At 44.9% G+C, this 15,990-nt stretch overlaps 1 protein-coding gene across 11 annotated transcripts in view; it reads right to left on the bottom strand.

Moving 5' to 3' along the window:
* Positions 1 to 15,990, bottom strand: part of SEMA5A (semaphorin 5A) — a 484,035-nt gene that overhangs the window by 97,284 nt on the left and 370,761 nt on the right. For all 11 annotated transcript variants that reach the window (XM_045442243.1, XM_045442302.1, XM_045442320.1 and 8 more), the window contains one exon: positions 13,580 to 13,787. In XM_045442243.1, coding sequence (XP_045298199.1) covers positions 13,580 to 13,787 — 208 coding nt within the window. The remainder of the gene's footprint in view (positions 1 to 13,579; positions 13,788 to 15,990) is intronic.

Raw genomic sequence — 15,990 nt, 5'->3', positions numbered from 1 at the left:
CCTTTATGCTTCTTTTTGATTGACTAACTGGCTTCACTATTTTTATGTAGTCATTGCAAGTGATAATTTCTGTATTAGAAAATTAACCCTCTGTCCATAATGCTTCACATACTTTTCCTACTTGTCATTAGTATTTTTTTTCTCAAGATACAGATGTTTTAAAATTTTATGCAGTAAAGTTTATATGAGTCTTTTTCTTCACAGCATCTGGATTTTGTGCATACTTTCAAAGAACTTCCATGCTTAAAAACCATAAAAACATTTATGCAGGATTCCTTCTGGTCCTTTCATATTTGATCAATCATTTCATTTGACTCCCTATCTGTGATCCACCAGAAATGTATTTCTGGTAAATCTCCTTTTCTCCCTCCTAAAAATCAAAACAAGTAACAATGACAAAAAACCACATATTTTTTTTAAGCTAAACTTCTCAATCTCATACCAACACAAACAGGCCCAGGGCTTAGAAGTAACAACAAGGAAGCTGGGGATGTTTTGTTTTGTTTTGTTTTCCTTTTTCTATCAAATTCAGACAACCTCTTTTTTAAACACAAGTTTACAACACTAAGTGTGAACACCAGCTTTTCGAAATCTCTAGTTCTTGAGGTCCGGGAATATACTCTTTTAACAACTTACTTTTTAAAACTAAAAATTCGTTTCAATGATCAGTTCCATAGAGTAGAATTTGCCCTGTATATAAAGCATATCCCAAATTTCTCAATTTTAAGAATTTATTTTAAAGACACACAATTGATTTAATAACTTTTTTTCAGGGAATAAGAAAGATGAGAATAAACCAAAGACTGTGTAAAAGACAAAGTGCATTTTTGTATCTACAAGGTAAGATATTTCACATATTGTCACTAAGCTCAGTGTAAGCAAATCAGCCCTCAGTAACAATGTCTGGGCAGATGTTTTGTAGGAAGTTTCTGGAAATCTGAAGACCCCTCAACTGTGAGACAGACCTGGACACAGGTGAGAATTAAGAACCTTTCTGCTTCCTGCTGCGACCTCCTGGCTGTGAAGGCATGTTCTGACCCACAGTGTCCCAGCCATTTTGCCGGAATGCCATAGTATATATCACACGTCAGAATTCTGTCTGGGCACGATCCCATTTTCACAGCGGTGAGCAAACACGAGGGAGCTACACTTACATAATTATTCAAAGGGCCTGAATTCCCTTTCATGTTTTTTTTTTTTTTTTTTTAATTTACTGTATATTTATGTTTGAGACGGAGAGAGACAGAGTGCAAGCAGGGGAGGGGTGGAGAGAGAGGGAGACACAGAATCCGAAGCAGGCTCCAGGCTCTGAGCTGTCAGCACAGACCACGATGCGGGGCTCGAACCCACAAACTGCGAGATCATGACCTGAGCCGAAGTCGGACGCTCAACCGACTAAGGCACCCAGGCGCCCCTTTCATGTTTCTTACTAAAGCAACACGACCATTAGACAAAACTCAAATTCTGAAAACAGGAAAATTCCACCAACTCCCTAACTTGGCCCTCCAGCCTCTCTTTGCAAATCTGCCTGCAGAAGTGAAACAAGGCCACAAGGTTACACAGGATATTTTAAGCTGTTTTAAATGAAAAGCCGCTTGTAAAAACATCTTTCTTCCAATAATGTTGACGGCTTGGCGCATTCTTAACATGCCACTTATCCCTTAAACTATTAAAACTCTATAAGCACAAATGCCCCTTCATTAAAAATTCCATTTATATATAAATGTTTTCCTCAGTCAAAATATTTCATACCGTGGCAAAATTCTGATGAGCTCTACCTTTCTGCTAAAGTGTACTTCCAGAAAAAACAATCATCGTAACTTATTACTTTGGGAAGGTAGGTCTTTCAAAGACACCGCATGCAGGATCACAGATGTCTTATTAATGTGGCCATATGAAGGTGGCTTTTCTTCACTTTGAAATGTTTTTTTGTGTGGATGAGGAGTCTTTTTAATAACAAATTTTCCTTACTTGGTTAATAACCTTAGATTATCCTCATTTGATATATTTCCTTGGTGCTTCAAAGTCTCTGATTTCAGAACATATGTTGGTCAGAATCTTAAGGTTTAATTTAAAAACACATTTATGGATGAGTACGTATAGAGCTAAATGTATATTCACAGACAGGCCTTAGTTCTTGGAGAAGGATAAACTACTCTCTCTTTTCCAAGACAGTGATATTAATATTTAACTAAACTCTTCCTTTATTTATTGATTCATTCTATTATATAATTTTTTTATCAAATTAGCTAACATATAGTATATACAGTGTGCTCTTAGCTTTGGGGGTAGATTCCCATGATTCATCACTTACATACAACACCCAGCGCTCATCCCAACAAGTGCCCTCCTCAATGCCCATCTCCCACGTTCCCCTTCCCTGCCCCCCCATCAACCCTCAGTTTGTTCTTTGTATTTAAGAGTCTCTTATGGTTTGCCTCCCTCCCTCTCTGTTTGTAACTATTTTTTCCCCTTCCCTTCCCCCATGGTCTTCTGTTAAGTTTCTCAAGTTCCACACATGAGTTAAAACATATGGTATCTGCCTTTCTCTGACTGACTTATTTCACTTAGCAAAATACCTTCCAGTTTTATTCACGTTGTTGCAAATGGCAAGATTTTGTTCTTTTTCATTGCTGAGTCGTATTCCATTGTGTGTGTGTGTGTGTTTGTGTGTGTAAACACACACACACACCACATCTTCTTTATCCATTCATCAGTTGATGGGCATTGGGGCTCTTTCCATAATTTGGCTACTGTTGATAATGCTGCTATAAACTTTGGGGTACATGTGCCCCTATGAATCAGCACTCTTGTATCCTCTGGATAAATTCCTAGTCGTGCAATTGCTGGGTCATAGGGTAATACTATTTTTAAATTTCTGAGGAACCTCCACACTGTTTTCCAGAGTGGCTGCACCAGTTTGCATTCCCACCAACAGTGCAAGAGGGTTCCTCTTTCTCCACATCCTTGCCAACATCTGTTGTTTCCTCTAAACTCTTCCTTTAAATTTTAAAGTGTGCAGTTATGCTATTTGCTAATTTGAGTAATAGGGAAAAGAGGTGTATTCATTAAAGTCTTCTCACTGTATTTCTAGAGAGTGGGAGCTAATTACTGAGTATGATCTCTTGCATGTTAGATTATCTAAGTATCAATGACTTTATCTGACTTGTTACTGTTACAGTAATTGTCATTAGATCAGCTTATTTTTGATCTTAAGAATTTTGGCCATATTAACAAAGTGCATTCATAAAACATGGGCTTTTAAAAGTGTCCCAATCATTCCTTCATTTGGTACATACTTAGGAGCACCTGCCATGAGCCAGACTGAAAACGGTGGGGGTGCCAGGGTCAGCAAAGCAGACGCAGTCACTGTACCCACAGAATTCATCATTTGGCAAAGGCAATACACACTAATCAGCTACACTGACATAGCAAGAACCATCAGCAAAGTAAAATCCCAAAGGAGAAGCCCTGTTTGGATGGAGGTGTCTGGAGTCAGGAAATACTTGACCTCGGTGGCATTTAAACTGAGACGGATAGAAGTGATCCATTTCACATAGCTTTGGAAAAACAGGACATTTGACAGCGAGGTGGATGGACACTTTGGTGGGAGGGAATTGGAGAATTTAAAGGAAGATAAATGGAGGTTAGACTTTGATTGGAGCTTGAGGAGTGGAATGGGCAGAGCCCAGAGCCCCGTTCAAGACAGCATTTCCCAGTAAGTGCTGCAAACTTTAAAATACTGGGCAAAAACCATGTGTCATTTGACCATAGAATGGTTGACCATATTTGACCGTAGAAATAACCAGTACTTAGTTCTACGATCATCATGATAGTAGTGGGATGGGTGGATTTCTCTGTTCATGAATGATCTTTACCTTAATTTCTAAAACAATCTGAAGTATCTTATTCCTAATGACCGATGTCATTATGTACTTCAGAATCTGCTTTTTAAGGTTGGCATGAAAAACACTGTCTTATTAGAAATAAGACTGAAAGAAAATTCTAATTAGACAATAAACTGCTTGAGGAATGCATTGTAAGACACCGACACGTCCTTCAATTGGTAAATCCAGCTGGAACACATCTTTTCTCCAATGAGTACCTCTGTGAAATTGGAATGATAATAATCACCTCACAGGAAATGTTTGGAGGATTAAGTTACATCACGTAGTAAATAACAGAAAGTTATTTTGGGGGTGGAATACATACAGTTATTCCAATTAATCCCTAGACATCATTGCATATTATATGATATCGACTTCTGGGGTGTTTGAAAACACTCTATCCCAAAAATACTAAACGTGTAAATGCCGTGGGCTCTTTATTTAACCAGGCAATGTGGCACACCACAGTGTATTGTAGTAAGTGGTACAAAGTATTATTTTATTTTATTTCATTTCATTTTATTTTTTAATGTTTATTTTTGAGAGAGACAGAAACAGAGTGTGAGCAGGGGAGGGGCGCAGAGAAAGGGAGACAGAATCCGAAGCAGGCTCCAGGCTCGGAGCTGTCAGCACAGAGCCCGACGTGGGGCTCGAACCCATACACTACGAGATCATGACCTGAGCCGAAGTCGGATGCTCGACCAACTGGGCCACCCAGGCGGCCCGGTACAAAGTATTTTAAATACACATTTGGATAGATTCACAACGATTTTTTTGACTACCTGGCATAATGCCATGTGTCGAAGACCCAAAGACCAGGAAGGAACCTGGGGTCTCGTGAGGGAGGAAGAACTGGTTCATGAACGTTGCGTAACAACATAAGGAGGGTTAACTATTAAGTTAGAAGCTATAGGCGCTATAGGAGTCAGAGGAGGGAGAGGCTGACCAGGAGAGTTCCAGGGAGATGTCATGTGGTTGTACTGTATAGCGTGTGTCAAGTACCGAAAAATCTACTAGAAGATTAATTTCTAATTCCCAAGAAGAACTAAGACGGAACTACTGTAATGGCATTTTTAAATTTAGGACACATGCCAAGTAAACAAAGATATAATTACTAGCAAAAATACACGTTTATACTCATTATGTATCACTTGCTAAAGGCATTTAATAGGAATTCATGTTGCATGTTATGATTTGTAAATGAAATTAGTGGCCTAGAATTTCAATTAGTTACAAACTTCTAATACATCGAAAACCATTCCCTATTGACTTATCACTAAATGACATTGATTCAACACAAAGATGATTTTTTACATTTAAATTTGCTTTTAATATGAAATTAGAATAATCAATATGCATTGCCAGTAATACTAAGTGGATGGTTTTTAATTAAAGTCGTATTAGGTGCATAGAACACTCAGATTTTCCTGAAAACTCTGTTTTAAAACTGAACAAGATTGGGAGCACCTGGGTGGCTCAATCAGTTAAGTGTCCGACTTCGGCTCAGGTCATGATCTCGAGGTTCATGAGTTAGAGCCCCATAACGGGCTCTGTGCTGACAGCTCAGAGCCTGGAACCTGCTTCAGATTCTGTATCTCCCTGTCTCTCTTCTCCTCCCCTGATTGCACTCTGTCTCTTTCCCTCTGAAAAATGAATAAACATTTTTTTAAAAATTTAAAAAAATTGAATAAGATTGGTACACATTTTACAGGGAAGCATTTTGGGAAAACTGACAGTAAAAAAGAAATAGTTGCAAGAGTAGAGGGTATTTGAAATAAGCAAGCCGCAAGTGCTTCTGGAATCTAGCAATCGTGATCAACTTGGGACATCAGCCGTTTAGAAACCGTGCTCCCCTGGGTTACGATAATACGATCACATTAAAATATTTGACCAAGAAAGAGAAGAAAAAAAATGTACTCATACTTTTATGGTTGTGGAGGCAGCCCACGGCCTCTACAACCATAAGAGTATGAGTACATCTCTGCAAGATGGCGTTCACCTACGTTCTTTGCTTTTGTGGTGTACCTGAACCAAAATGTGTGTTTATATCATTGCCAAAGGTGGACCTGCCCTAAAGCCAAGGAAACTTCAACTTCTTCACTTCGTGAAATTCCCTAAGGACCTGAGATCGGTCTTAGTCATTCTTCATAATTCGATATCCTTTTCCTTAGTGAGGACCACTACCAACCCATGTAAGCTTCAGACCTCACAAAACTACATTTCTCCTTGATTATTACAGAACAAACCGTAGTATGGTTTATGTTTTGTAAATTACTAGTCAAGTTAACGTATGCTCTTGTCCTACCTAGCATATTTCAACTGTTCGTTTTCCAACCTGCCTTGGACCTGGGGGTGTTAACTTGTGATTTCACTTAAAAAAACTGTGTTTCGGCTCAAGCCCCTCTGATGGGGTGCTCTTCAGAATGATAATTAGATGTTGGTGAATGTACTTCATCTTCTTCAACTATTTTTTAAAGCTCTAATGAAGGCAGACACATACTGCTGTTTTGTTTCTTTCAGTTACTACCATATCACGCATATGTCTTCACAGACATCATTTAATAGCTTCAGAATAACCCACAGCGTGAGGACTCCATTGAATGAGTAGATTATAATTTGGTGATTAATTCTGTCAGTATTAGAAAGTTAGGATTGGAACACTGGTTGTAATTCAAAAATAGCTTAAAAAATAATTGGACAGGGAGGGCAGGCTCGAAGATCAGGTCCTAATATGATACAGGATCAGACTTTAACGATAAACTGATCTGGGGACAAAGTCTCAGGTAACACGGAGGCCCCGTGGCTCAAAGCCACAACAGATCTTCGGGAGCTTCTATTTATGCCAGAGTTACTCTTTAGACTCTGAGCCCCATGAAGACAGGGTCAGGGATACGTCTTCGTCTGTCATCCCACACTTAGGGGCTTGCTTGGTGCTTGGCACCTATTGAGATCAATAAATAGACTCTGAACGAATTAATGAAGGAAAGTACAGTCTTTAGAAGCTAATCCAAAGTCAATGCAAACAAAAACTCAAGGCGTTGAGATTTGGAAGATACTGAATTCATTTTGAAGGGAGGATATTTACTTTGTAAAACGAGCACATGTCAAAATTCCTCCCCCTTGCTTATGTGATTCATAACTGAACGGCTAACGTTGTCTTTCTGGAAGCCCTCAGGGGAATCCTGAAATTTCTCTCTATACATTGTATGTCTCTCACCAAGCAGACGCTGTCTGTAGAAATATTTAATTAATAAAGGTGCCAACATATTAACTCCATGTCTCGAAACTTTGCCCTTCCAAGCAATGAATGTCCTGCAGTAACCTAATCTCCATACTAATTTTCTTAATGAGTGTTAATTTCTTTAACTAAATGACATTATTACAAACTAAATGAGTTAAGAATGGCTAGATACCCATTCACAAATGGAGCCAATCTCTTTCCTAATGGTTCTATCTCTCCCTCCAGTTTTACAAAGCAAAACGTCAAAGGACCTCTCTTCTGTTTTATATGTAGACTAGGATTCTCCCGGCTTCCACCTTTTCTTCGCTCCCCAGTCAGTTCTTATAATAAAGCAAAAGTGAAACAATAAACACCTAAGGCCCAAGGGTTTCCATCCTTTAGCTAATGTCTTGCGTCACTACGCCTTCCCGTGAAAGGAGTTCTAGTGTTTCACAAGAATTTAGGTTTACTTTAGAGATGACGAAGTAAAAGAGGGAGGAGGGGGAGAGGCAGCGTCCGTTGGTAAATCGGGTAAGTGTTTACTGGGCCTGTGTTGGTCTGGGCACCATGCTGGAAGCGGCACAGACGCGGAAAGGCAATGCCCAGCTTTTGGCACCTGGTGCGATGGGCTGAATGAAGCCTGGACTGCCATGCAGTGCTCAGACTTCTAGTCTCTGTTCTAGCCTTGACGATTCTCACGCTATTCCCTCTGTGGTTCGGACCAGTCCTCATCTATAAAACGTTAACCCTACAACAGGTTGACAAACGTCAACCCTACTTGACAGGTTTGTCTTACCCCACAATTGTGGTGGGCGTCAAATAAAAAAATAAAGAATACGTGTCCGAAGCGAAGAAAGCGCCATGTTATCCAGAAAATATTAAGGTATAGAGTTAATTCATGCAATTTAATAATTTAGTAAATTTTACAGGTAATTTTATAAACCACAGTGTATGATGATTGAAGGTACATTGATTCATTCAAAAGGCATATATGAGAAAATCCGAAACCGGGAGTCAGCAAGCGATAGCCCATGGGCCGAGTCCAGCCTGGCACCTACAGTTTTCCTGAAACACAGTGCAGGGCAACGCTGCGCCCCGGCACCCTGAGGACCTAAGCACAGCTGACCTAACTTTGGCGGGACGCTGAGTGATCGCCCCCATCGTGGCACACGGGAGGATGGGGAGGAGCTGTTACAAGGCCACTTGCCTCTCACTGCCTTCTGTCAGGGAGGCCGTCATGAGACTGCTTCTCACTGTCTCCCAGGTTCTAGTGAGGGCGAAGGCCTCGTGCCCCCCAACCTCACCCCCACTGAGGTACAGGTAGAGGTTCTGAAACCGCTAAGCTGTAGCACAGCTGGTTGCTTTGCAACATGGCGCCCCGCTTCGATGTCGCGTGCTGATCCGTCCCTCTGCTGTGGCACCATCCAGTGGGACAAGGGGCATGGGTAGCTAACACCTCTTCTGCTCTTATTTTCCTTGTAACAAGTGGCACCAAAGAGCGAATCCTTCCTTTGCCTGACGAATCTGCTAGCCTTGCTGACACACGGCCACGCTCACGCCGTATGGTCTGTGGCTGCTTCCATGCTACAAGGGCAGGGTTGAGTAGCTGCAATAGAGACTGTGCAGCCTGTGAAGCCTAAAGCATCTTCTCTCCGGTTCTTGACAGTTTGCTGCCCCACTGATCGAATTGCTGCACAATCCTTAAACTGACTTGCAAGTCTGAATCAAAGGTCTTCCCATCACAACTCGCCTTTCCTGAGGCTGAAGGGTGCCAATGAGCTGGGCCAAGTGGAAGGCCACAGTATTCCCTGGGGAAGGCTAACGGCCCAGGTCCTGTGATCACTCGTTCCTTCCTGAAGTACTGAGATGCGGACTCCCTCAGCTGTCCGCCACAGTCTGTCCCCCTTCAGGTGGCAGGTTATGACTTTACGCTTGTATTTACACGAGACTAAGGTAGTGCAGGTCTTGGCTGTTCCATCCTTTGTACTCTATAGAGAACTTTCCCGACTTCAAAGACCTCACGCTGCTTTGGGGAGACCTGACCTTGTGCCAAGTGCATATGACGTGGCCCATGGGATGGCATCGGCTTACCTACCTTCCACTGTCACCCGCAGTACCCACATCCGGGCCTGTCAAGGTCCCCACGTTCTTCAAAAGTCAGTCAGTGGTGATTCACTTTAGCAACCACATGCATATATATGGTAAATAAATCCTGGAGTACAAAAGGCTACACAAGAAAAGAAAACATTTCTCTTGCACTTCACATGTGCAGAGGGAACCACCCTTTCTGATAAGTTGACTGTGTCATTCACATCATTTTCCCATGCTATTCACTAAATGGTTATGCAAAAAAAAAAAAAAAAAGTTAAAATCAAAATCTTTTCGGTCATTTTTTCGAGGTTGAACTTGACTAAAGTGTATTTTTTAAATATTGTTCTACCAAAATAACCTTCCGAGGAAAACAGTGACATCTCTTTAAAAACACAGTGCTGTTTGTTCCAAGTTACAATGGGTGCAGAGCTTGGAACACACGGGCAAATGGGGTGCCTGCGTGGCTCAGTTGGTTGGGCGTTCGACTTCGGCTCAGGTCATGATCTCAACTGTCCATGAGTTCGAGCCCTGCATCGGGCTCTGTGCTAACAGCTCAGAGCCTAGAGCCTGCTTCAGATTCTGTGTCTCCCTCTTTCCCTGCCCCTCCCCTGCTCATGCTCTGTCTGTCTCTCTCTCTCTCAGAAATAAATAAATATTTAAAAAATTTTAAAAAAATGAAAAAGGAACACACAGGCAAGCTCTTTTTTCAGCCTCCCCTGAGGCTCTGGGATCATCTCTAGAAGTGGAGGTGGAAATTCACTGTAGAAAAAGCAAGCGGGTATCAAACTTCTGGGATGCTGGGTGTTGCCTGGTAACAAGTATAATAGAGAAGAAAGAATGGGAAGGGGCCAGGGCTAAACTGTCATCAGTGGACATGTCTGAGTTCATGCCCTTCTCATTAGCTCCAGCGCTCAGAGACACACGTGATCGGTGCCATGGTGTAACTGGTTCCCACTGAAATCTGATCCTTGAGCTGAAGTCCTCATTGTCCCAGGGCAGCACAGTGAACCCAAGAGAAAGCCTGAGCCTTGGAGGCCAAGTCCCAGCCCTGAACCTGGGCTTCACATCACACGACGTATGTGGCCTTTGGGCAGGATCCAAAAATCGTAGCCACCGTTTCCTCCACTGAGAAATGGAGATGATGGGTGACTTAACTCTCGGGGTGTAATGGCTAAGAGAAATGATGAGGAGATCTAGGACAGTGCCAACGCGTGGAAGTGTATCAATATCAATTATAAACATTTTAGCAGACGTGAAACTGTGCACTGCCTTTGAAAAATAGACATTAAAAAATTTCTTAATGTGAATATGATTTGGAAGGAGACAGGTAATTTAGTTAAGCTCCGTTTCTCTTGCCAAACACTATAAAACTCATTTATGAAATTGATTTTTCTAATAACAAATGAAATTACTTATATTCTACTATGGAAAATATATTTAACAAAGAAATACTCAATCGTTACTCCATTGGTCGCCTGTTCCTACTCAATGTACTTCTTTGGGCATATGTTTAGAAAATTAAGGGGCGCCTGGGTGGCGCAGTCGGTTAAGCGTCCGACTTCAGCCAGGTTACGATCTCGCGGTCCGTGAGTTCGAGCCCCGCGTCGGGCTCTGGGCTGATGGCTCAGAGCCTGGAGCCTGTTTCCGATTCTGTGTCTCCCTCTCTCTCTGCCCCTACCCCGTTCATGCTCTGTCTCTCTCTGTCCCAAAAATAAAAATAAAAAAACGTGGAAAAAAAAAAAAACATTTAAAAAAAAAAAAAAAGAAAATTAAAATTGCTCGTCAAAAAACAAAACAAAACAAAACAACCTTCCCCCTAATTCACCAAAAAAGAAACTAGTCACGTAGATACTAGTGTCTGAAAAATGGACAAAAAATGGAGGTTTTCTTGTCTTTCTGTGGGAAGGGGGTGGCAAAGAACACACTGGAAAGAATCCACAGAAACGCTTGGGTTTAAGTCTTCAGATTTTCTTCTCTCAGATGGAATACTTAAGGGTCAATCACAGTCTAACCCATTCTGAGTGTGAGGACACAGAAAAGCACAATCTATCAGTTTAGGATAAAGCTCTAATCTCTCGTGGCTCTTCTCTGAGAGGGTGGACAAGTACACAGCACGAAGATTCTGCTCTGGAGATAACTGTATAATCTTCTCCTCCCAGGAACATGATGAACACAGACAAGTGGCCTTGTCGAGGGAGCCGGGAACGCCCCCCGGGCTGCTGTGCGCGGTGGCGGCCAGCTCCTTTGGTTTCCTGATTGGGCTCCACAGGCAGCCACGCAGGAGACGAGGTGGGCATGATGAGGCCTCGCTTCCCTGACTTGATGCAGAACTTAGCTTCCGATGTCGCACTTATACGAGGAGCCGGGCTATTGTAATCCCCACTCGATGAGGCAAAGCACCACGGAAAGGATGCGGTGCCTCCTGCATCGCAAGCCATGAAGTCTCATTCTGGTCCCCCAAACACCCTACAGACAGCACAGGACTGTGTCTTCCTGCGTGTTACCCTGTGTCACGCCCATGGAAGGCCGTTAGAGCTCAGGGCTTCCTGGTTGGAAGATTGGCACCCTTCCAGGGGCATCCCAAGTTGTGACGTGCCTGTTGGCAAGACGCCAACCCTTCCCGTCACCCACTGACCGTCGGCAACTGGGCAGAATCATTCCTGCACCAGGTTAGTCTTGCAGGAAACACAAATCAACAAATTTCAAGCGGACAGTGGTTAACGTTATAAAAAGACAGCTGCTAATAAATATCACTATTTGTTATTAACGCTCACCATAGCATCGTCGTTGGGTAGAAAACCCTTTAATATTATTCCTCAACACTCTGATACCAAAAGAGGCACCATGTAATATACTTCATTGTCTAGAATCTTCTAGAAAGGAATCTTGTGGTGATTTTTATCATACATAAAAACTCTCTTTCTACAAGGGGATACCCACCGTGTATGTTTATTTGTTTAAATTTAAATCCAAGATAGCTAACATACAGTGTAGCAATGGTTTCAGGAACAGAATTTAGTGACTCATCACTCCCATGTAACACCCAGGGCTCATCCCAACAAGTGCCCTCCTTAACGCCCATCACCCAGCTAGCCCATCCCCCCACCCACCTCCCCTCCAGCAACCCTCAGTTTGTTCTCTGTATTTAAGAGTCTCTTATGGTTTGTCTCCTTCTGTTTTTATCTTATCCTTCCGTCCCTTCCCCTACGTTCATCTGTTTCGTTTCTCAAATTCCACATAGGAGTGAAATCATATGGTATTTGCCTTTCTCTGACTGACTTATTCCACCCAGAAAAATACACTCCAGTTTCATCCATGTTGCCGCAAATGCAAGATTTCATTCTTTTTGATCGCCAAGTAATATTCCGTTGTAATACATACGCCCAATCTTCTTTGTCCATTTTGTAAAGGGCCCTGAATTTTAAATGGTATACATTATACCATTTAAATCTATAGCAATTTGCCTGTGTTGAATGTGAAAGTGAGGCCTAAGATACTTTAGTGACCAGGTCAAGAAACAGCACAGGCAGCCTGCATTGTGACTCCCAGTCTCGGAGCCCCAAAGCTCATGCCACGGGGCACCTGTTGGGGAAAGAATGACCTGTGTATGGTACCTGTGAGCGATATACGCAAACAGTCCATTTCTATGCCAGATCTGCCATTACGCACTACGCTGGGGGACGGAGTTACTGAGATCGCGGATCCCTAAGAACGTATGAGATTGTGGTTTCCCCAAGGGCGATCTTTTGTTGGGGGGCAGACCAGTTAAGCAACGCTCCGACATTAAAGTGCTGGTCAAGCGTGTAGTGTGCATAGTACCTGATGGTCTCTTGAGCACTTTTCCAAACTGAGCCTCAAAGGCCACTGTGGTCCCCGTGGGCACCCCATGGCCAATGAGAGTTGAGTAGGAGCAAGGAAAGACGTGACGGCACTTGTGGCCCCCTGCGTCCGCAGGACTTCCTTCTCCTTCCCTCCTCCCAGCCTGTAGGGTCCTGGAGCCTCAGGAGAGAGCCGACACAGGGAGATGGCCCCCGGGGCGGGGTCCCACATCGCTCCTCCTCAGGGGATTAGCTCTGGGCCGACAGGACGCACTTGCCACCATGCTCTGCCCGCTCCGTACATATATTACATTACACGTATCCCAATCAAAGCAGACTTGCACCGGCCCAATGCAGGAACACCAAAGATCTGGGTTATCACGGGGGAATTTCTCTTAACCCGGGCCGATGCCTACAGGTGTCACCAATCGGCTCTCTGTCCCGAGGCACCAGGGGGCCGTTCTCATGCCCGCAAAGCGGTTTGCACCAGCACCCCGCGTCCTGGGATGGCGCAGGGCTCGCTAGGATGCGAAGGGCCGGGGCCTGGCCCGGGGCTGGCCTACCTGCGGGTTCGGTGGAACTGACACCTCTTCAGCGGGATCTTGGCCACGTGCTCCTGTAGGCCCACGAACAGGGCGCTGTGGCTGTGGAGGAGCTGCAGGCTCCTGATGGGCTCCCCCCGCCGCTCGGGGAAGAGCTCGATCTCCTCCAGCAGGCAGCTGCCGGCAGCCGGGGCCAGGGGCGCCCGCACTTTCTTTATGGTGCCGTAATCTGTGAGGGCAACAGGGAAGGAGGCAAAGGGACAGAAGGTCAGCAGGCCTCGCCGGCCACCCAGCAGCGAAGCCGCCATGTGTCTCCAGCCCGGCCGCTCGCACGGCGTTCCAAAGCGCTGACGGGCCCCGCTTCTGACTCCGGCTCAGGTCCTGATCTCCAGGTTCACGGGTTCGAGGCCCGGGCCGGGCGCTGTGCCGACAGCTCAGAGCCCAGAGCCCGCTGCGTGGATTCTGTGTCTCCCTCTCTCTCTGCCCCTCCCCCACTCCTGCTCTGTCTCATTCTCTCTCTCTCTCTCTGTCAAAAGTAAATAAAACATTAAAACCTTTTTAAAACAATGCTGACACCCGAATCCCACCCCGGACGTCTTCAATCGCCAGTGCCGGGGGTGGGGCAGGCACGCCGGCTGTGCCGAGGCTCTCAGCTACCGGGCAGCCAGCGGTGATGACCGCTCGGCCCCCTCGGCCTCGTCCACGTCCAAGTCCAGACACCCAGTGTGCAGTACAGCTACCTGTGGCTCCCGGTCGCCAGCTCTGCTCCGTCCCATGGAAACCGTCAGATGAGAGGAATCCTCAGGAGACTATCTCGGATTCCTAGTGTCCGAAAGAGGTGCTGACCTGCACCCCCTCCGCGCCCCCCCCCCCCACCCCTGCAGGGCAGACACAACACACCCAGGGCAACAGCAAAGGATACCTCCTCCCCTTCCTGCCTGGGAAGTGCATCCTCCTCTGTCTCTCTTCCTCCTCTACCCGGAACACCTTCTTCCTCTTTCCGTCTAAAGCGTGCCCGTTGGGATGCCCTTCTCTGTCTCGAAGTCCCGAATTCTCCTCTCCTGGACAATGGAACGTCTGTTTCTGGCCCGGTCTCTTCCCCGCCCCAGGTTTTCCGGTCACTGCGTGTTTGTGCTCACCTACACCTAAGCTTGGCTATAAGCACTGCCTGTGAATCAGGCATCTCCCCAGACCGGCTGCAAAGAGCACAGAGAGGAGGCCTCTTAGCCAGCGAGAGTCACAGCACGGCCAATACCACGTATCAGGACGCAGACCTGAAATGTGTGCTGATGTCCCCGGCGTGCTTTGGCGAAGGCCCTGGTGCCAGCCTGCAAATCAGGGGGCGAGACAGCAAACCCACTAGAAGTACTCCCTAAAAGCCATCATTAAGCTCCTCAAATCAACCCATCAGCATCCTGAGTCTCAAAACATTATAATTATCACCCTGAAAATACAGAAAATGAGGCTAAGAAGTTATTCCAAAACCAGGATTAAATCTTCGGCTTTGAGGCTTCCTATCAATCCATGAATCTCAAGAACAATTTGGACAGGAATATTTTCAGGTTTCCATTCCTATGGAAGTGCTCAGAGACTCAGAATATTTCTTTTCAAGAGAAAAGATATGCACAGACATATGTTACCCTGAATTTATTTTTAAAAGTCTATCTGAAACATCTCCAGTGAATACTTACTGATTACGAACTGACTTCATAATAACATATGCAGCCTTAGTAAACCAGGGCTTAATTTTATTTTGAGCTATCTGGATAAATGTGTTACTTCCGAAAAAGTTCAAGCATAAATGGAATTACGCTATACGTTGGGAAGATGAAAAACACAGTGCCTGTCTTTGAGGGAAGAGAGAGAGGGCACAAGCCTACACAACAGGGCCACAGACATTCTAACGAGGGAACATCTCACAGACTTAAGCGTACAAGAAAACTTGTATGTCTTTACTGCAAAAGTCAACCTAATTTGGACTCGGTGACCACCGTCCCCAGCTGGTGGGAAATTCAACGTCAGTGACTCTGGGGTCTTCCTGCCCCGCATAGAGAAAAGCGTCAACAACCATGCACAGCACTGAGGCATGGTGGGGGCAAGATGGGAGCTTCAGGGAAGGTGACTTCAGTACAGAGATGTCTCAGCCACAATACCCTGAGAGGAAGTCCTCACCAGCAGATGGAAGTGCCAGCCTTCCCGTGGAGCAGTGATAGGCACGAGCCATCCTTTGGGACGTCATGACAACAGAAGATACCGTCCGAGCCAGAGGCCAGGAGGGGGTGCCAGGGACTGCCACCCGCCAGCGGGCAGCAAGGCGGGTAGGAGGGCTTAAGTGAGAGACCCTTGGGATGGAACAAGAATAGTTTATAGCAATGGAGGGAGGGGGTGGGGATGGTGAGAGGGCAAAGGAGATGGGAGTCCAGCAGAAAAAT

Source organism: Leopardus geoffroyi, chromosome A1 (assembly GCF_018350155.1).
Source record: "Leopardus geoffroyi isolate Oge1 chromosome A1, O.geoffroyi_Oge1_pat1.0, whole genome shotgun sequence".
Classification (NCBI taxonomy): Eukaryota; Metazoa; Chordata; class Mammalia; order Carnivora; family Felidae; genus Leopardus; species Leopardus geoffroyi.
Note: the sequence above shows the minus strand (reverse complement) of the source record. Positions and strands in the feature narration are given on the sequence as shown.